Raw genomic sequence first — 27326 nt, forward strand, 5'->3', positions numbered from 1 at the left:
AAAGACCGCATGCCTTTCCATTGCGGCATTGCCGCCATTGGAAAGGTCAAAGTCTTCACATATCATAGTAAGGCGGGCGGTGCCTGCTAGGCACTGCCACCATATTATGGCCCAGGACCGCACAGCAGGCAATCGTAACGATTGCCTGCCTGTGGTAAAGCGGTGGACGGTCTTTCCATCCGCCGCTGCACCCCCGCCATTGTAATATGGTGGGGGTTAATGGAGTGCAGGCGGGGAAAGATATCGGGCGGATCGCCACCACCCGACATCATAATGGCCCCCTTAGTGTACTGTTAATAGCAATATAATTGACATTGCATTTTTCTTGGCTAAACAAATTCCTTCAAATAAAAAAATAAACAAAGCATTATGTATTTATTTTAAATAAATCAATATTAACATTGAAATATATTATTTTATAATAATTATAAACAATTCGAAATTAGCATTGCTATGTCCAAAAAAGTATATTTCAGTGATTAAAACATGAATGATCATTATATTATATATATATTCTTTCTAATATAAAAACATTTTAATTTGATAAATGTATTAAACTTTTATACAATAGTTGGAAAATTACAACAGAACAAATAAACATAAAAGTTATAGGTTAAATGCTGTTAATTTAGTATATTAATTCCAATGAGGTAAACATTTAAAAAGAAATACCTTATGTGAGATTCTGAATTTCCTATAATAACATCACTCCCTCTAATAACTGTGGAAAAACATAATATTTGGGGTTGATATTCATTCACTCACATTGAGTAAAATGCATAAATAATGGGGGTCAGATTTACTATTCTAAATCCAGTGCCATAAACACTGGGTAAAGTACAATCCAGGTGACATTGAGGAAGGTGCACACATTTGGGGGGCTCACGTTTACTGTTCCAGCTCAGACCCATAAGTATAGTGGACAGTGCATAAATAAAAGGGTGCAGTTTCGAATTCTAAATCTAGCCCCACAAAATTTTTTTCAAGGGTGTAGATGTACCGGTCTAAGTACAAAACCACAGTAATTGGGGAAATTGCATGTGTAAGTGGGTCAAATGTAGTATTCTAATTCCAGTACCACAAACATTGGGAAGAGTGTAGATATTAGGGAGGCAGGCATCCTATACTAACTCCAGCCCCACAGGCATTGTTGTGAGTCAGATTTACTATTGTAATTCCAATCTCACAAATGTAGGTGAACATGCATATTTTGGATGGTGTCAGGGTTCAGATTCATTATTCTAAATTAAATTCCATAAACATTTGGCTTAGTGCAAATCCTGGGGCAGTGGCTCACATTTATTATTCTAACACTAATCCAATCAAATTTGTGTTGGTCAGACTCCAATCCCACAAGCATAGATGAAAGGGCATACATGGGGGTAGGGTTCAGAATTTACTATTGAGCGTTTAATTTAATTTAATTTAAGTGCATTATTTGGAAAAGAGGTGCCAATGCACTACTGTAATGCTAATGTTTATTTTTTTGCGGTTGTCAGATTTACTATTCTCACTCCAATTCAACAAACACTACAGAAAGTATATGGTGGGTCATATTTACTATAGGGGTAGAAGTAACTCACGTAGTTCGTGTTGCAGAATGACGTGGCATTACCCAATAATTATGCTTGAATTACGCAAGGAAATGAATTCTGCATTTGGTGCAATTTCTTAGGTCAAAAATTCGCCCTCACGTCCAAAATGGATGGGAGGATTAATTTTGCCCTAACAAATAGCGCTAAATACATCAGAACATAAATAGCGAAAGCTAGCGAACGCTCGCTAAATGTGCTCTTGTGATAGGATTTTCCCCCAGTTTACTACCGGCATTGTGCACTATTTGCTCAGCTCAAAATGCATCTTCATGTCTAAAATGGATTGGAGGATGCATTTTGCGCTAAGAAACATTGCCAAATGCAGCAGAACACGTATAACGAATGCAAGCAGCCGCTCACACTTGCTAAATGTGCTCTTGTGGAGGGTTTTCCCCCTAAATGACTCTTAATTATGCAAGAAGGATTAATCGCGTAATTCTGTGTCAAAGAGTAACACAGAATTACCAAAGCAACTTAAAAAAAACTAAACAGATCATCCTAAATTGAAACCTCGAGATTAGGTTGTTAGTGGGGTAGACAATAGAGCATGTTAGGCATGTAAATATCTCGGTGGAATGGCGAGCACGGTACCCACGTCTGGGCATACCCATCCTGGTCTGTTCCCATGGGGAGCAGGGTCCAGACCTTTTTGATATGGCTGGTCCAAACTGGGGTGGCATGGAGAGCTAATGATGGATTTAAGCCCAGATCTCTGTCTTGGGGATCATTATGTCTATCAATTGTTCTTTTCTGCATTTGTCACCACAAGTGGGACTGGGATGCCCATTCGGGGGTACCGTGCTCACCATGCCACTGGATTCAGGCTATCCTGGCTGATGAGGGGTGATACCCCGAAACCGGTCCTAGGATACTTGTTTCTGGTCCAGTGAGGACCTGGACTTGCAGTTCGGGTTGCACTGTTCCCATGGGGAACAGGGTCAAGACTGATTTGTATGTGGCTGAGTCCAAATTGGGTGTGGCGTGCTGTGCAAAAAAACAATGGATTTAGACCCAGATCTCTGTACTGGGGGTGAGTGTTTGATATTGTTCAGCATTCTGTCTATTAATTGTTCTTTTTGATTTAAAGAGTGTTTAAGGCATTGGATCTCAGAAGAGGAGAAAAGTTTAAATATAGTTGTATGTCATAAAAATATTGGTGAGTTTTGCTGTATTATCTATGAGTGGAGTCCAGGGGCTCCAGGTAGAGTCTGAAGATGAAGGGGGACTAGTTTGAACCAAGAGGAACTCTTCAGGTGGCCTGGGTGAGTGGTCAGCTTTATGGGGGCGATCCTAGACAAAGGAATAGAGCTTTAATACCCAATCTTATTTTTAGTTAGTAATGCTCATACTAAAACACTATCGACCCGATCCCTCAATGCAACCGGCAACATATCTTAAAAAAAGACATTGTTAAAAAATACTAATTCATGAACCCCAATATCAAATCTTAATCGTTTTAAATGTAATTTTAGCATGTTGAAATAAAATAAACGTATTAATTAAAACTACTTTCAATTCAAACACTGCCCACAGAATTCTCCATTCAAACCCACAGAATGTTTAAAATATACAGTAAAAATACGAGTATATAAACCTAAATAAAATAATTTACAAATATTTATGTTTATGAATCGTATGTTAGGTAATCTAGGAAATAAAACATTACCCACCGTGTCCCCCACTTAACCACACAACCCATACAATACAATTATTGAATCATTTTAGAAAACCACAAATGAAATAAACCCAAAATATGAAATTACCCTGTAAATAAATATTAATGAATACAAAATCTAGCATTTAAAATGATAAACTAAAATTCCCTGAAATGCTAGATTCAAATACATACAATACATGATTTTACACAGGGCATATCTTACATTGTACCGCCTCAATCGCATCTACCCGAACGCACAGCTCCCCTGCCCTCGGTGCCAGGAAGCAGATGCGGACCTACTCCATATGTTGTGGGGGTGGCCGCCACTACGACTATTTTGGCACACAATTAGATATAAAGTACATGAGGTCACTGGCACCTGGGCAACAGCAGATAGTTGTCTCTTGGGGCAACATAAACGCCCCAAATCAAAGAAGGTCCAGTACAGATTTGCAGATCTGGCTCTGCTGATAGCGAAACGTACCATTCCTCCGACACCAATTTTCTGGCACGCAGAAATGACCCGCTGGGGCACTGCAGAAAGTGCTATTATTAGAGAGGAAGAATGTTGTGGATTGCGTAGGATTCCTATCTCTATGGAATGGGATCATGTGCTAGAAGCCTTTAAAGCCATGGACCCATTAACTCCTCCGACATCTCCGATTATACCCTATCACTCACCACCCATACCCTTACTATCGAACCCGACTGAACCTGTATAAAGGTATATTACGGAATAATTCTCAATGTCCAGGGGGTTGTACACGTGAATGCTTTGAATATACATATATTGCTGTATCAAGAGGGTATAATCTTTTGTTCCGTTTCTGTACAAAATCGGGCGCCAGAGAAGCGGGGGAGGAGGGGGGTAGTTTTAGTTCGAATATACTAGCTTATAAATAGTAATATGACCACTGGTTTTATAGCATTTGGCTACTATTGCAGAGAGCAAGTCGAACATTCAAATATCATTTAGTCCATTTTATTGTTTGCAGACTTTAAGTACAAGTTTTTGTGTTTTGCGACCTCAAAGTGCTTATATCGTTCTTGAAATTATTGTCTCAACTTTTGTACATCACTGCCAAACAATGTAATGCATATGCACCAAGTAATGTAAAACAATCAATAATATTGTGTTTAAAAAAAAATGATAAACTAAAATGTAATTTAATGATGCATTATTTAAATGTTAGACACTACTCATCCAAGCTCTTAAAATAACTCACAACCCACAAAAAATAAAATAACAGAAAGAAATAAAATAATTTAAAAACCTTTAAAAGAAAATATCTATAGCTAACAATATAACAAAAACACATTCAAGAATATCAATGAAAACTATATTAAATACTTCAGTATTTTAGTACACTGTATTTTAAGATCAACCTTTGCATGTCAGCAGGCGGGAAAGGTTTGGGCTGCAGCAGAGAGCATGCAATCCTCCTCAAGACTGTGAAGAAGAGCAGGGTTTGGGTTATTTTCGGATAAAAGTAGACATGGTGTTCCAGGCCCACTAATCCTGGGTGTAGAAATGCTGGACCCTTGAATTAGCCAGTGCAGTATCCTGCCAATGTGTGCTACGTTTCGTGTCCGTGCTTCACCTTTTTTCCAGAAGAAAGTGTCAAAATAGGATTGTGACTGCTCAGCAATTCAGCAAATCATTAGCATAGTAACTTTAACCATTTATCAGTTCTTACTAATGTAAAGGAAAATCTGTTTCTCCCTATAGCAGCAGAGACATCAACATAGTAAGGACGCAAAAAAAATGTGAAATCTCAGGTGTTACTCCTGCTGTGTAGACTTCAAAACTTTACAGAAGGATCATATAGCAGATAAACCCTTTACAGGTTTGGATCTGAGAAGCTGTAGAGTAGTGTAATGCACATTTGTAATAAAGAATGATTTAGATAATGAAATAACATTAGCACTAGGATATCCCATACTGTCGGTTTATATTTCATTGTCTGATACCAGTAACAGGACATGATAATCGTTGTGTCTGTGCTGTGTGTTTAAGAAAGTGAGAGTGCATGGGACTCAGGGCTAAATCTTTGTTTAGTAAATCAAAATGTTGTAAAATGGTATCAGGTGGCAAAAGGTGCCCTAAGCGTGGTTGCACTTATGTGAACTCTAACAATGTAGTCAGGTATGTCTTGGCTGTGGTGAGAGAGACACGTATTTACAAAATGGACTAAATGTGCCAATTAGACTTGTTTATACTAAATATAACCCTACAGTAAGATGACCAGCTTTTTATTCCTATTGCAGTCCAACAGGAGTACCAGCGGGTTGTGACTTTAACTTCCAGTAGGTACTGTAAAGAGCACTTGAATATGAATTATGTTATTTTTATTACAGAAGAGTACCATCCTTGGATCGTCCTACAACCAGAAAGTACGACACCGCATCACACCAGCTCTTCCTGATTTGAAAGCTTCATTTGGTTGGAGAGAACAGGTATGATTATGAACTATATATAATAGAAATACTGGATGTTGCAAGAAAGCCACAATTAGCAGCCCAGAAGAAGTTTATTAGAGTATCTGTATACACTATAGATTGGTGTACAGAACTGGTTCTCTTATAGATTGATGTGCTGTTTGAATATGTCTCCACATAAAGCAGTGAATCCTTTTGGAAGACACATGGAACAAGTTAGATGTTTAAGTAAAACCCTGTGAAGGGGCCCCTTTCTACAGACAATTCAGCTTACCTTATCCCATAGTTCCATGCACTCCTGTGATCCCTCCTTTTACCCCATCTCCAATTCTGATTCTTAATTATACCACAAGGGCTAGTGCATGCAAGTCCTTCAAGAGCTCTGATCTGTTCTTATATTTTAATCTAGGCCAACTGGCTCTCTTGGCTGCAAGTTTGTATCAGAGAACTCATCTGGTGCTTTCTGGTCCTGTTAGAGTATGTATTTGGCTTGCTAATGGATCCTATGAAGAGGAGGGCTATATTTAAGGCGTATAGACAGTGTGAACAGGGGAACATACCTGGGGTTGATCCACCACTGGTGTATGTGCATTACCAGCTTCCAGAAAAAGATATAATAGAATGTGAAAAATGCTCTTGCTTTTCCTAAAGGACATGACCTGAGAGGACTATGAGTGTAATGTATTTTGAATGTGAACAAAGTGTAAGAAAATTGTGAGTTGGCCCAAATGGCTCCAAAAACTCACTCAATCAAAAAGACCAGATTTCAAGCCCCCCAACAGGGCTACCTGGCCATGGGCCTACCGCCAAGCAGTCTGGATATTCCACAACACATCCTCTTCTACTGCTGTTATGTTGCTCCTGATATTTCTCATGATGTCCTCATAATGGGCTTTCAAACCAATACACCCTCTGAGGGGAATGGCATCTACCCCAGCGAGAACAAGTTCCTTAACACAGATCCAGATATTAGAGCTAAGGACGTTGATGCCTGCAGCTCAGTCGAACTTTGAAACCATTATTATTATTATTATTAGAAGCTTGTAAAGCGCGCAGCTACTCCCAATGGGGGTGTCCCGGCACTAGGACAGGCAGTAGATAAAAGAACAAATAGACAGGCTAAGGATTAGAAAAAAAACACGTTTTCAAGTCGCGTCGAAAAATAGATTCGGATTCGGCCATCCACAAAGACAATGGCAGGCTGTTCCAAGTTTTGGCCGTGGCCACTGCAAAAGCTCTGCCGCCCATTCTGGCATGGCGGAAACGGGGAGGCACCAGAAGGCGGAGATAATTAGATCTAAGTACGGGGTTATCCTGAGGATGCTTAAGTCGGGCTCTTAGATAAGCCTAGCCCTTACCCTGCAATGCTCTAAAAGCCAGAACCATTGATTTAAACTGAATGCGCTTGGTCACTGGAAGCCAGTGAAGCTTCTTCTGGTAAGGAGAAATAGAGTGGCGATAAGGGATGTTATAGATCAGCCTGGCTGCTGCATTCTGAACAGTTTGTAGGCGACTAATGAGGTATGCAGGAGCCCCAGCGTACAGACTATTAGCATAGTCCAGATGTGAACTGATCAGCACGCGAACCGCAGACCGGCGAGATTCCAGAGGGAGAAAGGGAGAATTTTACGAATCATGTGCAATTTACCGAAACAGGCCGTAGAAACCTGCTCGATTTGCGCTTTGCATGATAACTCATTATTGAACCGGAATCCAAGGTTCCTGGCTGAATCCACTGGTTCTGGAGGGGGGTTCAACTCCGAAGGCCACCATAGTGGAGGTGGAGGAGGGTTTTTTTTATATTGAAAAACAACACCTCAGTTTTATCAGAGTTGAGTCTAAGCGTATTGAGGGCCATCCAGGTGGAGATGTTGCACAAGCAGCATCTAAAATTCGAGAAGGTAGCTTCCGAGTTATCCTTGAATGAGAACACCAATTGGGTGTCTTCAGCATGGGAAATCGCTCTGACTCCACAAGACTCCACCACTGAAGCCAGTGGTGAAAGATATACATAAAAAAATAGCGGCCTCAAGGCGGAGCCATGGAGGACCCCGCAGTTTAGAGGTTTCACCTCTGAAACGAAGGGCTGGAGGGAGACCTGTTGAGAGTGACCAAATAGAAAGGATCTGATCCAGGATAAAGAGATACCTTGAATCCCGAGGCTGATTAGTCTCTCAAGCAGAATAGCATGGGAGACCTTATCGAATGCCGCAGACAGGTCGAAGAGCACTAGCATTGCCACTTCACCTGTATCCACACATTCACAAATGGTTTCAGAAACCTCCAGCAATGCCGTCTCTGTGCTATATCCGGATCTAAACCCGGACTGTGAGTCGTGTAGAAGATGGTATGACTCAAGATATCTGGATAGTTGCTCCTTGACTACTTTTTCTAGAATTTTGGCTGGTTTAGGTAAAAGGCAAATAGGGCAATAGTTTTTAAAAATAGAAGGATCAGAATCCGATTTTTTTAAAATAGGTATTAATATTGCCTGTTTCCAGGCTGTGAGGAAAACCCCAGTGCACAGTGAGGAGTTCCAGATAGAATTCAGGGGAGAGATAATAAGAGGGGCCACAGCACTAAATAGTGAAACCGGGCAGGGTCCCTTGGGGAGCCGGATTTACAGGCAATTCATTTTTGGAGAGCTAACTCGGTGGAGATTGGGACAAAAGAGGTAAAAGAACCACTTTTGGTAGCCACATAGTTTAGCTCTGGGCAATTTCAGGTAGGACCAAACGTGGAAAAAATATCTAAAATGTTGTCATAAAAGAAATCCATTGCAGAGTTCCTGAGAAGGGGGAGTAGTACTAGAAAGTGCTGCTGGTTTAGTAAACTCTTTCACAATTTTAAAAAGGGTTTTAGAAGAGTTACCAGCGGAGTTCACCTTTGTGACATTTCTGAGCGCTTTAGTTTATGAATGTTCTTAATAAACGCTCTGTAAATTGATTTAGCCTCCATATTGTAGGATCTTCTCTAGCTTCGTTCCAGTGTCTTGCACCAACTTTTTTCAGCGCGCAGAGCGGGAGTAAACCAAGGGGTCGAAGGTTTTTGTCTAGCGGTGACAATAGGTTGAACAGGGGCCACCATATCGAGGGCCAAAGAGAGCCAATTATTGAAATTTGCAACATCCGAATCTAAATCCCCCCCTGCAATTAGGAACAAGATAGGGCGGAGGCCAGTGAGTTGCGCTGAACAGGGATTAGAGAGTGGTCTGACCATGAGAGCGGTAGAGGTGTTGCAATGGACAAATTGGGGTTGTTCATAAACAGATCAAGCTTATGGCAGACGCGGTGAGTAGGACCTCTCACCCTCTGGGTGAGAATAAGGCCTTCCAAAGATTCTAAGAGCTGGCCTGCTTTTGTGCACCATGAGTCATCCACATGTAAGTTAAAATCACTGAGTACTATAAAATGAGAATGTTTGAGTGACAGATCAGCTATAATAGTGTAGAAAACCATTGATGTTGATATCTTCAAAGTCCCTCCTCTCGACCCCTTGGGTCCTTCCTGAAGAAACCAGAATACCATTAGGTTGCTGGAGCAGATTTTTAAAGAGGACAAAAATAAAGTCCAGCCCCAAGGAAAGAAAGCTGGAACTGAGCTAAATCGTGGTGGTTTCGAGCCATGAATTAATTAACTTGACCATGTCTTTGAGGAGATTTGTTGCTGAGCAAAAGTATGACGATTAGCCTACCTCCCCAACAGACTATGACATTGCCGAGGAACTATGAGGGCCTGCATCGCACGAGGTAGGATGAGTATGTCTTTCCCAAAGTGTGTTCCATTCCTCTCCTCGTGGCCTTCTCTCAATCTAAAGACCCAACACCTTACAGCTGAGCAATTTCGTCAGCATTCATCCTGGTCTTAAATGTATAGGTTCAAGATCTAGGCTCCTCTTTCATAAGGAACATAGTTGTCATTGGCCATGCCTCTGCATATTTTGAAGAAATAAAAAAATATGTTTAAGAACCAGGACTTGATGAAGACAACCTCCTTACAACAGGAAAATAATATAGGGTGCTGAATTCAGCTTTAATTGCCTTCGACCCATGCACAAGCTAGAATCAGTGGCCCCACCCCAGCATTGCTTGAACCCTGTTTAGTCCTCTCGATTCTCTCGGAGAAAGACAGTATCCTTCACTGCACTGGCTGCCAGTACGACAGTGCGGCTTACCAGGTATGACAGCGAGTTGTAGTAGAAGATGTTGAAACTGCTCCCATCTGTACCCTACAAAAAGCTGGAAGATGTTAGGAAGATCCTGGTAAAGAGACACATTGGTCTTCAAGCATGGTATGAAGGTATTCCTGGAAATGGTGGACACAGGGTTCTGTCAAATGTTTCCATCGTTCACTGGCAGGAGGGTGCTCCCTCTCCAGCTGCACCACAGCTCTCTGGAATTCGCTTCCTTTTAAGTTACTTTTCGGGGCAATCCGTTTTATTTTCCACAAAACGTTGCTCTTCATGTTTACCAGTTTTATTAGGAATCCAGTGCCTGGACACCTTTGAGGCACAATGCTCTTCAGACACCTCACCACTAATCAGTATCTACTTCTTGGTACAAAAAAAGGAGAAAGACTTTGTCAACAAAATCTCACAAAACAGTTGTTCAAGAGTGCCGCTTTGGCAAAGGTGATGCCCTATCTGCCAGGTGGGGATTATCCTCATTGCACTTCGTAGAACACATCCTAACCATAAGTATCAGCTCCTCGTCTCGTTACAAGTCTCGCTCTGCAGATTATGATTGGTGTACACCAGGCTGTTAATAAATTACTGGCCCGATGACGGTTTATCTTCACAAGCAGTGGGTCCATGTTTCCCCCTTCTTGAACAACTGACTGTTAAAAGTGCCGTTGAAAGCGGAGTCGGATGCGGCTGTCCTGATGTGAATCCAGGTCTGTCAGCCAATATAGCCTCCTAATCCTATCTCAGGGCATTTTTTCCTCTCTGTATACCTGGATTTCATGTGCTGTAGGAAGCAATTGTAAAAACACAGGGCCTCATTTATGAGGTTTTACCGTAGGGCAGCGCCGCAAGCCTTCCGGCTGCGCTGCCCTACAGCAAAAGAAAAGGGCAAGAATGTGCCATATCTATCAGATACGGCACATTCCTGTCCTTTTCTCCTGCGCCGGCACACAATGGTCTGCTGTGCGCCAACGCTTGCACAGAAACAATCATAAGAGCACACACAGAAAAAAAGAAAAATGAGGAGAAATAAAGATATTTCTCCTCGTTGTACCTCCCTTATGCCTGCCCTGGGAGGCGTACTTTTTTGGCGTAGCCTCAGGTTTACAATTTCTCTTAAATCTGGCGCTGTGTCAAAAAGCCATGGATTTTGCTGGAAACGCCACCAGCAACACCCATTGCACGCCCCTTTAACGCAGAAAATGCGTTAAAGGGAGATATATTTACGAGGCAGCATTAAGCCACAAAAAGTGGCTTGGTGCTGCCACGTAAATATGGAGCAGGCTCCTGCGCCACGGAACGTCACAACAAGTGACGTTCCGGCTGAGCAGGGGGCCTCATAACAGCAGCCGTGCTCCAACGCATTGCAGGGATGATTGTTGTGCTGGAAGGGACACCTTCCTGCATAAAAACAATAATTAGAGCAAAAAAAGGAGAAATAAAAGTATTTCTCCTTGTTGCGCCACTCCTACGCCTCCTCTGTGGAGGCATAGGATTCTCACGCATTCGCAGCTTTATGACACTTTAAATATCTGGGAATGTGTCAGGTTCAATGGATGTTGTGTGTGAACACCCACAGCCACACCCATGGAGCGCCCCTTTCACGCAGAGTAATGCATGTAAGGGACCCATTTTTACAAGGCCATGAAAAGTCATGCAGAGTGACTTTACAGGCCTTGTAAATATGCCCATTACGCTGCCGGTGCGTCCAAGAAATGTATGCATTGGCAGAGCATTGGGCTTGTAGATGAGGCCCACAGTGTGACGGCCTCGCTGAAAGAGTCTGCAGCAGAAGCCCTGCTGAAAGAGTTTGCAGTAGAATGATGGCCAGACAGTTCACGGCTATGCCGAGTCTTATTTCAGTATACATCATTATGGTACTGCTGGGGAGGCTCAGGATAAAAGCACTGCAAGAAGAACTTTACCAACAATGGAGGTAGGTGGATGAGGTTCAGGTGATGGGCATAATGAAACTTTCCCCCCCCCCCGTACATGGCAGTTGACAAAATACAGACGGCACAAAAAAAATATTTAAGACAGATTCTGAAAGTTCCCAAGGGTACCCCCTCGTATTCGGTACATGAAGAACTAGATATCAGGTATAAATGAGGCCTGGTGGTGGTTAAGCCTTTGTTGTGTTGGGTGAATGCCTTGTCTAGTGAGGATTATATACTTGAGATTATCCAGTGGCTACTATTTAAAGTGTAATCAACACAACTTATCAATGTATTATACACATTTGCAAATACTGTTTCATACTTGTTAATTGTTTTTGTATTTCCTATGTTGAAAAATGTCATCAGTTTGTGTTGTCCTTATTGTTTGAACAAAAAACAATATCCCAACAGGTAATATTTGGTAGACAATTATATATATATTATTTATTTATTTATTATTACAGTAAAGCGCATGCGTATGCCCTTGGGCGTCTTGGCGCTAAGATTTCACTAGGGGGTCTCTGAAGAATGACAGCCTATCACTAAGGGAGGTTACAGACTCATTACTGGTTGAACAACCACGTCTTCAACAATTTCCTGAACTGGAGAAGAGATTGACTCGATCTGATTGTTAATGGAAGAGAATTCCAGAGTCTGGCTGCTGTCACCGTAAAGTGCCTGTCTCCCCAGGTCCTAGTGCGAGGTACCGCTAATTGATGCAGCATCGTCGATCTAAGTTGTCTAGACGGACGGTAAGTCGAAAACTGCTCTTGGAGAAACTTCGGCCCTTGGTTATGGATAGCTTTAAAAGTCAGGCAGAGTGATTTAAATCTTATCCGGTTTTTGATTGTTAACCAATGGTAACTTCTAATTGTATGACTAATCGGTTTAAATTTAGGGGTCCTGGAGAGTAATCTTGCTGCCGCGTTCTGAATCATTTGTAGTTTGGAGATTACCCGGGCTTGCGCATTGGAAAATAAGCCATTACAGTAATCTAAAGAAGAAAGCACGAGTGTGCTCACCACAGTTTTTCCAGTGCTTTCTGAGAGAAACTGGATAATCTTTCTTATGAGTCTGAGTTTATGATGAGCGTTTGCCACTGTTTGATTGGCTTGTGCCGCAAAATTAAGCTTCTCATCAAAAACAATTCCCAGATTTCTGACCCTTGCGGATGGCGTTGGTAAGGCTCCTAAGGATGGAGGCCACCACACTGATGACCATTGTGGGGAGATCTTCCCGAAGATGACTACCTCCGTCTTCTCGGAGTTCAGCCTAAGACAATTGGTGTTCATCCAGTCTTTGATTGCTGACATACCTTCTTGGAAGCGTGCCGCTACCTGTTCTCCATCGTTATTAATAGCAAGCACCAGCTGAGTATCATCAGCATAGGAGGTAAGGCTCATCTGGTAGGTTTTAATAACTCTTGCTAAGTCCGACACATATATATTAAAAAGTGTCGGACTTAGAGATGAACCTTGGGGAACTCCACATGGTAGAGCAAGTTCCGGCGACTTAAATGGTCCCAGCGTTACAGCTTGTGTTCTACTAGAAAGGAACGAAGCAAGCAGGTCTTTTGCGCTAGATAGAATGCCCAGATTTTCGACACGGTCAATCAAGATGGAATGATTGACCGTGTCGAAAGCCGCCGATAGGTCCAACAGTATAAGAACTGCTGTCCCTCCCTGGTCTCTGATGATTCTGATATCATCAGCGGCTTTGATAAGGGCCGTCTCGGTGCCATGGAGCTTGCGAAACCCAAACTGTGAGTCATCTAGCAGATTGTTTTGCTCGATATAGTTGGACAACTGAACATTCATTGCTTTCTTGAGCACTTTGGCTAAAAACGGGAGACTAACTATTGGTCTGTAATTCTTCAACAGGTTCTTGTCTACACCTGATTTTTTAAGGAGCGGTTTTAAAAGAGTGTTTTTCAGCATGTCCGGGTATATCCCTGACGTAAGTATCACATTACAGACTTGTGTGATAACTTTGCTGATGGAATCGATTACCGGCAAATAAACTTTGGGGGGGCACGGATCCAAGGCCGATCCTGTTTTTATAGACTGCATGATGTCCCTAGTTTGTTCCTCCTCCAGTCCTTCGAATTGGACTAGTGAACAGTCAGGGGGGTTAATGCATGTCGCTAGATGGACCGGTGTATCCTTAAGAGGAAACTCTGAATAAATGTCATTGACTTTGGCAAAGAAGAAATTAGCCAGAGAATCACAGAGGGCCTGCGATGGAGTAGGAGCTATATCTGAAGACTTCCCAGCCAGTTGTTTCACTACATCGTATAGCTGTTTACTGGAGTTCTTGGAATTATCAATTTGGTCTCCAAAAAACTTCTTTTTGGTCTCTGTAATAAATTTTTTATAGATAAGCTGTGTCTCCTTATAGCGTAGTTTATTAACCTGATCGTAAGACCTACGCCAGTGTCTTTCATGCTTTCTGCATTCTTGCTTTTGTTTCCTAAGTTCTTCTGAGAACCAAGGAGCCGAAGGCACCTTTCTATTTCTTGAAATGGTCTTAGATGGAACCAGTAGATCTATCGCATTTGCTATCCAATCTGAAAATTGATTGGCGGCTAAATTAGCATCCTTGGATATATTAGGGCAGGTCTTGGTCAGCAACTCTGTGAGAGCTGCGTTGTCTATGTCCTTCCATACTTTAAAAGGCTCTTGATTTGAGTGGACCTGTTGGATTGCGGGGGTATCAGTGATGGGGAGAGCACAAAGAATGGCATAGTGATCAGACCATGTGAGAGGCAGGATATCCTGGACTGTTAACCCATTTATATTTGAAAAAATGCCATCCAAAGTATGGCCGGCCTCATGTGTGGAAGCATTAACCAGTTGAACCAGCCCCAAACTTTCCAGGTCGGTCATTAGTGCTTGGGAGTCAGCATCATCCCTCTTCTCTAAGTGAAAATTCAGGTCCCCCAATACTATAAAGGAGTCTTCAGTCACCAATGATTCAATCAATGCATTAAGATTGGCCAGAAAAACAGAGCGTGGACCAGGCGGTCTGTACATAAGTACTCCCTTAAGATTGTACGAGGGAGTTACCTTAATGGCGAATTGAAAGCTTCACAGCTTGTAGAGGGAATCGGAAATATTCTCACTGAAAAGCTGTTTCGATTGATAACCGCTAATCCTCCTCCTTTCTTTCCCTGTCTATCTAGTTGGTGTACCGTATATCCCTCCGGTACAGCGACCACCAGGTCTGGGTCTGATTCGGCGTCCATCCAGGTCTCGGTAATCAACAATGTGTCTATGTTATTATCTAAAATCAAATCCTGAATTTCCTGTCTGTGCCTTCCCAGGGATCTGGCATTAATGAGTGCAATGATCACTTTCCTGGTTTTGTTGTTGGAACCTAACATGTTACGAGCTTTACTGTCAATGAAAGGTAAGCGAGAAGCGCAACTAGGACAGGTAAAAATTGCCGTTTGGGAAATGAGCTCAGGATCATATTGGGGGCAACTGCTACCATGGACTGACCTTAGCTGTAGAAGATCAGTGGCAGAATAGAAAAAGTGCTCAGCTGTCCCAACCGGACCAGGGGTCATGGCCCTCGGCCCGGCGCGGACGGGCGCAGACGGGCTTGCCTTTGGCGCGCCGCCGGCGCGCCCACTGCGTGGATGAGATGACGTCGTCCTTATATCCAGTATGGAGGAGGGTGGGATGAGGCCAGCAACTGGACCGCAACCCTTTTCCCCACCCAGTATGGCGGCTGTGAGCACTCTCTCCCCAGCGTCAGCACGTAGTCTGCTGCGCTGGGAGATGCGGTGTGAGCAGAGGTAAGATTGCTTGGTTTTAAAATCAGCAAAAACTGAAATTAAATGCCACGAAAGAATAAACTAATGCACACAGTTAAAAAACGCTAGCCTCTGGCTTTCCGCCTCAGAGGTGAGCCCCAAATGAAATCAGCGTGCTCACGCTATAGTAGGTGTTTAAATAGCTTGGGAGGGCGGGATGCGGCCAGAAACTGGACCGCAACCCTTTCCCCCACCCAGTATGGCGGCTGTGAGCACTCTCTCCCCAGCGTCAGCACGTAGTCTGCTGCGCTGGGAGATGCGGTGTGAGCAGAGGTAAGATTGCTTCGTTTTAAAATCAGCAAAAACTGAAATGAAATGCCACGAAAGAATAAACTAATGCACACAGTTAAAAAACGCTAGCCTCCGGCTTTCCGCCTCAGAGGTGAGCCCCAAATTAAATCAGCGTGCTCGCGCTATAGTAGGTGTTTAAATAGCTTGGGAGGGCGGGATGCGGCCAGCAACTGGACCGCAACCCTTTCCCCCACCCAGTATGGCGGCTGTGAGCACTCTCTCCCCAGCGTCAGCACGTAGTCTGCTGCGCTGGGAGATGCGGTTTGAGCAGAGGTAAGATTGCTTGGTTTTAAAATCAGCAAAAACTGAAATGAAATGCCACGAAAGGATAAACTAATGCACACAGTTAAAAAACGCTAGCCTCCGGCTTTCCGCCTCAGAGGTGAGCCCCAAATGAAATCAGCACACTCGCGCTATAGTAGGTGTTTAAATAGCTTGGGAGGGCGGGATGCGGCCAGCAACTGGACCGCAACCCTTTCCCCCCCCAGTATGGCGGCTGTGAGCACTCTCTCCCCAGCGTCAGCACGTAGTCTGCTGCGCTGGGAGATGCGGTGTGAGCAGAGGTAAGATTGCTTGATTTTAATATCAGCAAAAACTGAAATGAAATGCCACGAAAGAATAAACTAATGCACACAGTTAAAAAACGCTAGCCTCCGGCTTTCCGCCCCAGAGGTGAGCCCCAAATGAAATCAGCGCGCTCGCGCTATAGTAGGTGTTTAAATAGCTTGGGAGGGCGGGATGCGGCCAGCAACTGGACCGCAACCCTTTCCCCCACCCAGTATGGTGGCTGTGAGCACTCTCTCCCCAGCGTCAGCACGTAGTTTGCTGTGCTGGGAAATGCGGTGTGAGCAAAGGTAAGATTGCTTGGTTTTAAAATCAGCAAAAACTGAAATGAAATGCCACGAAAGAATAAACTAATGCACACAGTTAAAAAACGCTAGCCTCCGGCTTTCCGCCTCAGAGGTGAGCCCCAAATGAAATCAGCGCGCTCGCGCTATAGTAGATGTTTAAATAGCCTGGGAGGGCGGGATGCGGCCAGCAACTGGACCGCAACCCTTTCCCCCACCCAGTATGGCGGCTGTGAGCACTCTCTCCCCAGCGTCAGCACGTAGTCTGCTGCGCTGGGAGATGCGGTGTGAGCAGAGGTAAGATTGCTTGGTTTTAAAATCAGCAAAAACTGAAATGAAATGCCACGAAAGAATAAACTAATGCACACAGTTAAAAAACGCTAGCCTCCAGCTTTCCGCCTCAGAGGTGAGCCCCAAATGAAATCAGCGCGCTCGCGCTATAGTAGATGTTTAAATAGCTTGGGAGGGCGGGATGCGGCCAGCAACTGGACCGCAACCCTTTCCCCCACCCAGTATGGCGGCTGTGAGCACTCTCTCCCCAGCGTCAGCACGTAGTCTGCTGCGCTGGGAGATGCGGTGTGAGCAGAGGTAAGATTGCTTGGTTTTAAAATCAGCAAAAACTGAAATGAAATGCCACGAAAGAATAAACTAATGCACACAGTTAAAAAACGCTAGCCTCCAGCTTTCCGCCTCAGAGGTGAGCCCCAAATGAAATCAGCGTGCTCGCGCTATAGTAGGTGTTTAAATAGCTTGGGAGGGCGGGATGCGGCCAGCAACTGGACTGCAACCCTTTCCCCCACCCAGTATGGCGGCTGTGAGCACTCTCTCCCCAGCGTCAGCACGTAGTCTGCTGCGCTGGGAGATGCGGTGTGAGCAGAGGTAAGATTGCTTGGTTTTAAAATCAGCAAAAACTGAAATGAAATGCCACGAAAGGATAAACTAATGCACACAGTTAAAAAACGCTAGCCTCCGGCTTTCCGCCTCAGAGGTGAGCCCCAAATGAAATCAGCGCGCTCGCGCTATAGTAGGTGTTTAAATAGCTTGGGAGGGCGGGATGCGGCCAGCAACTGGACCGCAACCCTTTCCCCCACCCAGTATGGCGGCTGTGAGCACTCTCTCCCCAGCGTCAGCACGTAGTCTGCTGCGCTGGGAGATGCGGTGTGAGCAGAGGTAAGATTGCTTGGTTTTAATATCAGCAAAAACTGAAATGAAATGCCACGAAAGAATAAACTAATGCACACAGTTAAAAAACGCTAGCCTCCGGCTTTCCGCCTCAGAGGTGAGCCCCAATGAAATCAGCGCGCTCGCGCTATAGTAGGTGTTTAAATAGCTTGGGAGGGCGGGATGCGGCCAGCAACTGGATCGCAACCCTTTCCCCCACCCAGTATGGCGGCTGTGAGCACTCTCTCCCCAGCGTCAGCACGTAGTCTGCTGCACTGGGAGATGCGGTGTGAGCAGAGGTAAGATTGCTTGGTTTTAAAATCAGCAAAAACTGAAATGAAATGCCACGAAAGAATAAACTAATGCACACAGTTAAAAAACGCTAGCCTACGGCTTTCCGCCTCAGAGGTGAGCCCCAAATGAAATCAGCGCGCTCGCGCTATAGTAGGTGTTTAAATAGCTTGGGAGGGCAGGATGCGGCCAGCAACTGGACCGCAACCCTTTCCCCCACCCAGTATGGCGGCTGTGAGGACTCTCTCCCCAGCGTCAGCACGTAGTCTGCTGCGCTGGGAGATGCGGTGTGAGCAGAGGTAAGATTGCTTGGTTTTAAAATCAGCAAAAACTGAAATGAAATGCCACGAAAGAATAAACTAATGCACACAGTTAAAAAACTCTAGCCTCCGGCTTTCCGCCCCAGAGGTGAACCCCAAATGAAATCAGCGCGCTCGTGCTATAGTAGGTGTTTAAATAGCTTGGGAGGGCGGGATGCGGCCAGCAACTGGACCGCAACCCTTTCCCCCACCCAGTATGGTGGCTGTGAGCACTCTCTCCCCAGCGTCAGCACGTAGTTTGCTGTGCTGGGAGATGCGGTGTGAGCAGAGGTAAGATTGCTTGGTTTTAAAATCAGCAAAAACTGAAATGAAATGCCACGAAAGAATAAACTAATGCACACAGTTAAAAAACGCTAGCCTCCAGCTTTCCGCCTCAGAGGTGAGCCCCAAATGAAATCAGCGCACTCGCGCTATAGTAGGTGTTTAAATAGCTTGGGAGGGCGGGATGCGGCAAGCAACTGGACCGCAACCCTTTCCCCCACCCAGTATGGCGGCTGTGAGCATTCTCTCCCCAGCGTCAGCACGTAGTCTGCAGCGCTGGGAGATGCGGTGTGAGCAGAGGTAAGATTGCTTGGTTTTAAAATCATCAAAAACTGAAATGAAATGCCACGAAAGAATAAACTAATGCACACAGTTAAAAAACGCTAGCCTCCGGCTTTCCGCCTCAGAGGTGAGCCCCAAATGAAATCGTATATGTAGAAAACATTACATGAAAAGAAATAAAGGAGACAATTATTCAATTAGTCTTTTGTTGTTATTAATCTTGTATTCAAAAGGAATTATCAAACAGGGTCATGGTCATACAGTTAAAGCAGCACTGTATTTAGACAAATCATATGACAACCATAAAATACTTGGTGCTCAATGGTGTTCAAGTGAGAGATAGCGACGCAAGTGGTAGGATAAAACAGCGTGAACGGCGCAAAGAGGGTGTGAGTGCAAGTATCATACAGTGGGTGGCTTAGTGAAGTGAACAATTCAAGTGACTTAAGTGTTCAATTCACAGTTAAACAATAGCCACAGTAGAATTTGCGCCAATGAATGTGCTGTACAGTCGACGACGTTTCGACCCTCAATTGTTTGGGGTCGTCTTCAGGACATGGTTGTTGTTTTAGATCCAGTGCTGGGAGCGCAGGGGGCACGGCTCAGCGGAATGAAGCGGGTAGGCAGGCGTCGGACAAGCTAGTTAAAGCGCCGTGTTCTGGCGTCTCGGGTAGTAATAAACTGTCCACAAGGTTCAATGAATGTGGACCTCAAAGTGGTTGGCGGTCGGGCGTGTCGAAGTAACTCATAGGTCAAATCGGAACGGAACACCCTCTTTGCGCCGTTCACGCTGTTTTATCCTACCACTTGCGTCGCTATCTCTCACTTGAACACCATAGAGCACCAAGTATTTTATGGTTGTCATATGATTTATCTAAATACAGTGCTGCTTTAACTGTATGACCATGACCCTGTTTGATAATTCCTTTTGAATACAAGAATAATAACAACAAAAGACTAATTGAATAATTGTCTCCTTTATTTCTTTTCATGTAATGTTTTCTACATACATATATAATTGTCTACCAAATATTACCTGTTGGGATATTGTTTTTTGTTCAACCTTCTCACCCTGATCCCAACCAGGTCTATGGATTTTACTCCTGTAACACTGTACTAGTCCTTAATGTTTGACATGAATTGAATGTTGTTGCATTTACCGAATAACCCAGAAAAATTGTGAAATAAATCACAAAAGCCTATGAATTTATTCCATTGGCTCTTCTCTTGATTAAACTTTAAATAGTAGCTACTGGATACTCTCAAGTATATAATTATTAGTGGTCTTGACAACAGTGTCTGGGAAAAGCAAACCCTATTGGCTTAGGAGAAGGCTTAATTAATTTCCTCCATAGGCCACTATCAACCAAATTCATGGGATACCCAGAGCTGTTCATACAGGCAGGAGTATTATAGTGGTAGTAAGCTGTGACCTGCTACTCTGCTTTGATGCAGTTTTTGATTTATGGACTGGTGCTTTATTTACCCCTTTGTGTTTTTGTATTTGTCCTTTTGATTATACACAACTTATCATTGTATTATACACATTTGCAAATACTGTTTCATATTTGTGAATTGTTTTTGTATTTCCTATGTTGAAAAATGTCATCAGTTTTTGTTGTCCTTAATGTTTACATGAATTGAATGTTGTTGCATTTCTGGAATAACCTAGAAAAATTGTGAAATAAATCACAAGAGCCTATGAATTTATTCCATTTGCTCTTCTCTTGATTAAACTTTAAATAGTATCCACTGGATACTCTCAAGTATATAATTATTAGTGGTCTAATCCAGTTAGCTTAGGACCCAAGCCTACCTTAGTTTACAAGTGTATCTAGTGAGGAGGCAGCTTTTAACCGGTTAGTAATCTGGACTGCCTCTCATTTGACCAAGCACTCAAAATCTCATGGTTAAGGTATGTCAAGGAGACCCTCAGCCCTGGGAACTGCAGATATTTTTATGAGACACAATACAATGAAGCAATAGGACAAGAAATTGGTCAAATATATATCTTTTTTAAAAACACAATGGCGTTCTGTGAGGGTAAGGAGCTTAGCAAACCTATGGTAAGAGGGCATGTTTTAGTTAAATCTGTACAGGGTATGGAGACTTATCTCGCTTTTCTAACTTGCGCCTATGATAGATTTTTAATTACCTGTTGTAGACTAATTATGCTCCATCACCTATTGGCATCCCCGGCAGGCTTTGTTTTACATGTTGAAGATAGAGGTCCCTGTGGCTGCGACAATAGGTCTCTACAGGATACCATATATTTTGTTTTTTTAATGTAAATATTTTACTTATCCTAGGCGATTATATCTTAAACCTTTTTTTAAAGAATTGAGATTGAGGCATGCTCGCGTAGCTCTATTGTACTTGCAACTCCTGCCTAATGTTCGCACGCTTTCTGTTGTAAAGAAATTCCTAAGAGCTGCACTAAGATCAAGAAACTCTAGACACGTCTGATGGATCTAAGGACTGTAGCGATTTTACAGATATAGTGACACCTTGTTTTAAATGAATTTGTGACTGTTTTTTATCTTTGTTACTTTTATGGCTGTGATTACTGCAGAATAAAGATTATTATTATTGTTATATCTCCTGATCCCTCAAAGAACAACTAATTTGCCATACTGCTTCTTCCGTACATACATAATGTAGTCCTAGCATACCATCACTCATAGACAAGGATACTTTATGAACGTCTCTCATTATGCCTTTAATAGCCTTGCTATTAGTGCCACTAAGACAACACATGACTCTTTCTGGATTATTACTACTGCCTCCACGGATATCTCTCATACTATTACTTTTGCATCTATGCATAGTACTAGTAGCATTTAACTAATTACTACTACCAGTACAGATAAATCGGGCACTACTACTAGTATTATTACTGTTACTGCTGTTTATAGTACTACTATATATAATAAAGTATATCCACCAACCTGCATCGAAGTACTGGTCATTACCCTTGAACATACCACTCTAAGAGGACTATTTACAAGCCCCTTGCACTGCCGGTACGTCACTTTTTCAAATATTAAAAGTGAAGCACCTGCGGCATAACAGGCTTGTAAATAAACAGTTAAGAATCTACTTTCATTCTGTAATCAGTTGAAAAATCAGCACGGACACTGGACCGTAGTACGTTTTAGAGAAGAAACATTTGTGGATCTGCATTTCCGCTACAATTGACCACTGTTTTTTTCATGTTAAGTCTGCTGTGAATTTTTATATGCTATCATTACTAAATCATCTGCTGTTACCAACGAACAACTCAGTTAAAGTGCTGGTATTTTTAGGTTGAAGCCTACTGTGGTGAAAGGAAGTACTGATCGAGACAGGAGTGTGTGGTAAAAGTAATTCAAAGTTTATTCCTAAGACAGCCTGGCGTCAGTCCTTCCCGAGGTCACAGCAGCAACTGATCTCCAAGGAATTCCTAACACCTTACAATGTAAAGAGGAACCTAGAGAAAGAACACATGCAAATCCTGGAATGCAGTACTTAAATAGTAACAATTCCTAGGCAACAGAATACCTGTCTGAAATCAGGTGTAACACATACATATGGATGGACAACCCCTCATTATACTAAAAACAAAGAAAAAATAAATTGACAGGATAATTGGTTTTTAGTATAACAGATAAAAAAGAAATTATTTAAAACAATGTCAATATAAAATACATATCATAAAATAACAATACATAAAAATAATTACAGTAGATTACAAATAATCACAATATATAAAAAGAATATTACAAGGATTTCAAGAAATGAGGTAGATGAGGTGGAGTTCTCTACGCGCGTTTCGGCATAACAAATGCCTTCTTCAGGAGAACCACTTGAATTTCTATACATAAAAAAATATATATACATATGAATAATCAAAGCAAATTTGACACAAAAATATAATACAATACACTGAGGTTGTTTACAGATAAAACAGGATGCATAATGTGGGGAGACATCAGAAACCATTCAAAAGAGACTGAGAATACTAAAAGAAACTTTAAATCTTACAGTCGCCACTCAAAGGTAATTAACTAAGACAAACTGGTTCAAAAGGAGACTTATGAACAGGGAAAGATCATAGTACCAGGATGAACCAAAGCGATAGTAGGGGTGCAAAATAGACACCGAAATCAGTGAGGAAGAAAAAGAGTTGTGCCAAGAAGAGAGCATAGATTAAAAAAAAACTGAAAAATGTGCCATAACAAAAACGTGATCAAAAGAAAAAGGATACTAGTGTCCCAGTATTTGAATCAGAATGGGCCTTACCTAAAAAAGTGAGTAGATGGAAATGACTGTAAAAAATGGATCTCACAAGGGGCAGAACAAAACCACTGTAGGGTGAAATGCACAGACAAATGTAATATGAGACACCCTGGTCGGAAGACTTTCATAAATCACGGGCTGAATGGAAAGATTCTAATTACCTATTAGTGGCATGGAGTGAATCTTATTGATGATAAACAACATCACACCAGGCTATTCGCAGTACTGCCAGGTTAAAAATCTGAAAGAGTATGTATATGTGTTATAAATAAATATCTAGGAATGCAAGGGAATACTTTAATTAGGTGCACAAGAGGCCATATAAAAGCTACCTGATCATGTGTAAAGATGCGAACAGCAATAGGGGCCAAATGCCAAGAGTATAGAACAAAATCTGTCTAGTTGAAGATACTTAAAATGCCATGTAGACAGAGCACCGTAGCTGGAATACAAAGCACTGTGCATGATGATCAATTTAATGGATTATGATTAGGAACAACAATAATGTTATATGTCTCATGCAGTAATGAGACTGCATTACCTGGGTTATAGGGGGGGTCACTCCCAGTCTTAAGTCATGGATGGACTGTAAGACAGATGGGTTGTGGAGGATAATTGATGTCAAAGGCGCCTATGAAGGATAATCTGGAATGAAAGATAATCTAAATAGTAGTGGGACAACTGAGGGATGACAATATAGTAATACCAGAATGAAAACTACGGTGGGCTAGAAAAAAGCATACAGAAAACACAAGGATAGCTATATGGGAAAAAGTTATGTATATAACCAATAATGGGTAAGAAAATGAATGCAGTGGTGCCAATAGCGGGTGAAATAATAAGGCGCGCTATGAAAGAGAAAAGCTATTCCGAATTCAACAAGCTGCGCAACTAGGTCTTATATAAAAAAATTGCGCCGTGATGGTAAAAGCCAGTAGCGAAAACCGGAGGCTGAGTCCGGTAACAATAAGGCGCAATGAGGTCCTAGATTGTGCCTTATTCAAGTGGTTCTCCTGAAGAAGGCATTTGTTATGCCGAAACGCACGTAGAGAACGCCACCTCATCCACCTCATTTCTTGAAACCCTCGTAATATTCTTTTTAATTATTGTGATTATTTGTAATCTGCTGTAATTACTTTTATGTATTGTTATTTTATTTGTATTTTATATTGACATTGTTTTAAATAATTTCTTTTTTATCTGTTATAATAAAAACCAATTATCCTGTTAATTTATTTTTCTTTGTTGTTAGTACGCTGAGGGGTTGTCCATCCATTTGTATGTGTTACACCTGATTTCAGACAGGTATTCCATTGCCTAGGAATTGTTATTATTTAAGTAATATTGCCCTGTCCTAGGAACACTCAATAGTTTCAGGGGGTCCCTTATATCTGCTCTAAATACTGGAATGCAGTTGCATCATAAGGTAATGCAACTGCATCATAACATATCACATACTAGCCTACAGTGGTGTGCAAAATTATTCTGGGGTGTTGCATTTTGCACAATATTTGTGTAAGGACAAATGTCCCATGGATTGCAAGGACGAGCAGGAACTGCCAGACCATGATGAGGAAGATGAGGAGCCTCATCGAATTGTACCATCAGTTGCCGCAACACAGCGGAGGGACCATAATATCAACAATTTCTTCACAGAGGCATGAGTGATGTACATGATATCACAAAATAACGGCAGATGCAACTTTGTACATATATATGTAAATAAATGTATGAGCACTAACACTGTGTATACATTTTGACTTCATAGTCACAGTAAACATCAAAACATTCACATCACACCTGCTACTAATTGTCATACAGACAATATATGTAGCTATGTGTAACAAACAGCATTGAACATCATCTGGTACAAACAAAAGTGAGCATGACAACTACCTGTAGCAAATAGCCCTCCATTGCCAGCCGCAGTTAACATGGTGTGGTAACGTAGATAGTATCAATAAATAATGCAGCAAAACTTTGTCGCAAACCCCTTTGCACAGCTTCAAAATAATGCGTTACAAGTTTTTCAATTTTGAGTTCATTTTATTTGAAATCTTCATAATTTGTCCAGTTTGACTTTATTAATCGCGATAAAGCTGTCCAAATATCCTCTAGCTTCACACAAAATAATTTTGCCCATCCAGGCCTCTTATTATATGGTGTAAGGACATTTCATTCATGAATAGCAGCCACAATCTTATTCCCAATGCATTTCGAGCACCTTTAATTGCTCTTCGTCAGGGGAAGCTGTTACAATAAATTAAAGTAAAACCCATGTTAATCCTCCATTTTTTTCTCCAGCATATTTATCTGACCTTACATACTGTAAACATAACCTTCGTGTTTCTCCCCTTTTAACTAAATGATCTTCACATTAATTCACCCACACTTGCCTTTCTGCTGAAATCAAAAATATTGCTGAACGCAGTAACCTCCCCCTCTCCTACCTCGATGTTAAACCTGCCAAAACTGCATCCGCGTTATTACTTAAACTTAAACAACTAAACAACCCCAATGAATTAAAACTGTCTTAAACGTCTCAACAACTGTTCCATAATGTGTACTTACTGCCGGCTTCCCATCCTGTTATGTTTAAATAAAACTTTCAATCTATCATAGACTCAAGGTTACCTGCTTCAAGATGCTGATTGTGTCTCTTCTGTGCCGTTTCTTTGCTCAACCTACCCTGATGGCTTTGCGCGCACTATTTGAACTTTCGCTTCTGCGCAGATTATACCTGTGTCGTCATTACCTTCATTTCGAACTCCACCCCATCACCAATCAGCATATGTTTAACCTCTGTATTTCCACCCTCTATTTAATGCTCATTTTTACCACCTGATGCTATACAAAACAAATATGTGCTTTCCACTAAAACAAAACTGACATATGCACAAAATCAATACCATCGATTTAGGAGAACTTAACATATATAATGTGTGTTAGAACTGGGATTTCTGGTAGGCTAAGGCTGACGCCAAAGCCAGGCAGAAACCACCATTCTAGTCAGGGCAAGGGAGTCACACGCCAAGATAACCCCTGCTCACCCATTTGGTAGCTTGGCACGAGCAGACAGGCTTATCCCGGAGGCAATGTGTAAAGCATTTGCGCAAGCACGCAACAGCAACAACATCCTAGGCACACCACAAAAGGAACTCCACACAAGGTTATAAAAAATAATTTTTGTATTGTCAAAACACATCAGATAGAAATCACACATGTACATTGTGTCAACTGGCACGGGCAATATTCACAAGGGATTATGTACAGGACAGGGCCACATGGGCCACTGTCAGAATCAACACTTTTAGAAATAGCACTTCTAGAACTTAGAATAAGTGTAGCACAACAAGAACAATTATAGGTCACAACCAGTAACTACTGGTAAAGGCAGGTACACACTACGCAATACTAATATCCATAGGCCTAGATCACGCATGGACACATAACCTCTCTAGTATAAACTCTACTAGGCAAAACACAACCACCTAAGAATAGAATACATTTAGGGGTATAAGCAAGAACACATAACACATGATGCATAAAAACACATTCAGAGGTGTAAGACCAAGGAAAAACACATGATGCATAAAACATTCAGAGGTGTAAGAACAAGGAAGACACATGATGCATAAAAACATTCAGAGGTGCTAGAACATAACTCAATAGCGCAAAAACACATGACGCCTAAAAACATTCAGAGGAGTAAGATCAAGGTGCGTAATCATATTAAATGCATTACATTTCCTAGCACCACATTACATTGCGCAAAACTCACATTAGGCAATTACCATCATAAACATAGCAGGTAACCACATTGCGCAAACATTACCTTAGCAATTACTATCAAAAACATAGAAATCACATTGCTCAGAAATCACATACCAGCCCCCTGGCCAACTGACCATTCAACAAGGGGACTCAAAAACCCCTGTGTCCAGAATGTCAGGGTGCACTGCCAATG

The 27326-nt window shown here is 42.2% G+C and overlaps 1 protein-coding gene across 7 annotated transcripts in view; it reads left to right on the forward strand.

Moving 5' to 3' along the window:
• The window catches only part of EFCAB8 (EF-hand calcium binding domain 8), a 1715964-nt gene that overhangs the window by 1628982 nt on the left and 59656 nt on the right, over positions 1-27326 (forward strand). For all 7 annotated transcript variants that reach the window (XM_078651814.1, XM_078651813.1, XM_078651812.1 and 4 more), the window contains one exon: positions 5611-5709. In XM_078651814.1, the coding sequence (XP_078507940.1) occupies positions 5611-5709 (99 nt within the window). The remainder of the gene's footprint in view (positions 1-5610; positions 5710-27326) is intronic.

The sequence above is a fragment of the Lissotriton helveticus genome, chromosome 7 (genome assembly GCF_964261635.1).
Source record: "Lissotriton helveticus chromosome 7, aLisHel1.1, whole genome shotgun sequence".
NCBI classification, from domain to species: Eukaryota; Metazoa; Chordata; class Amphibia; order Caudata; family Salamandridae; genus Lissotriton; species Lissotriton helveticus.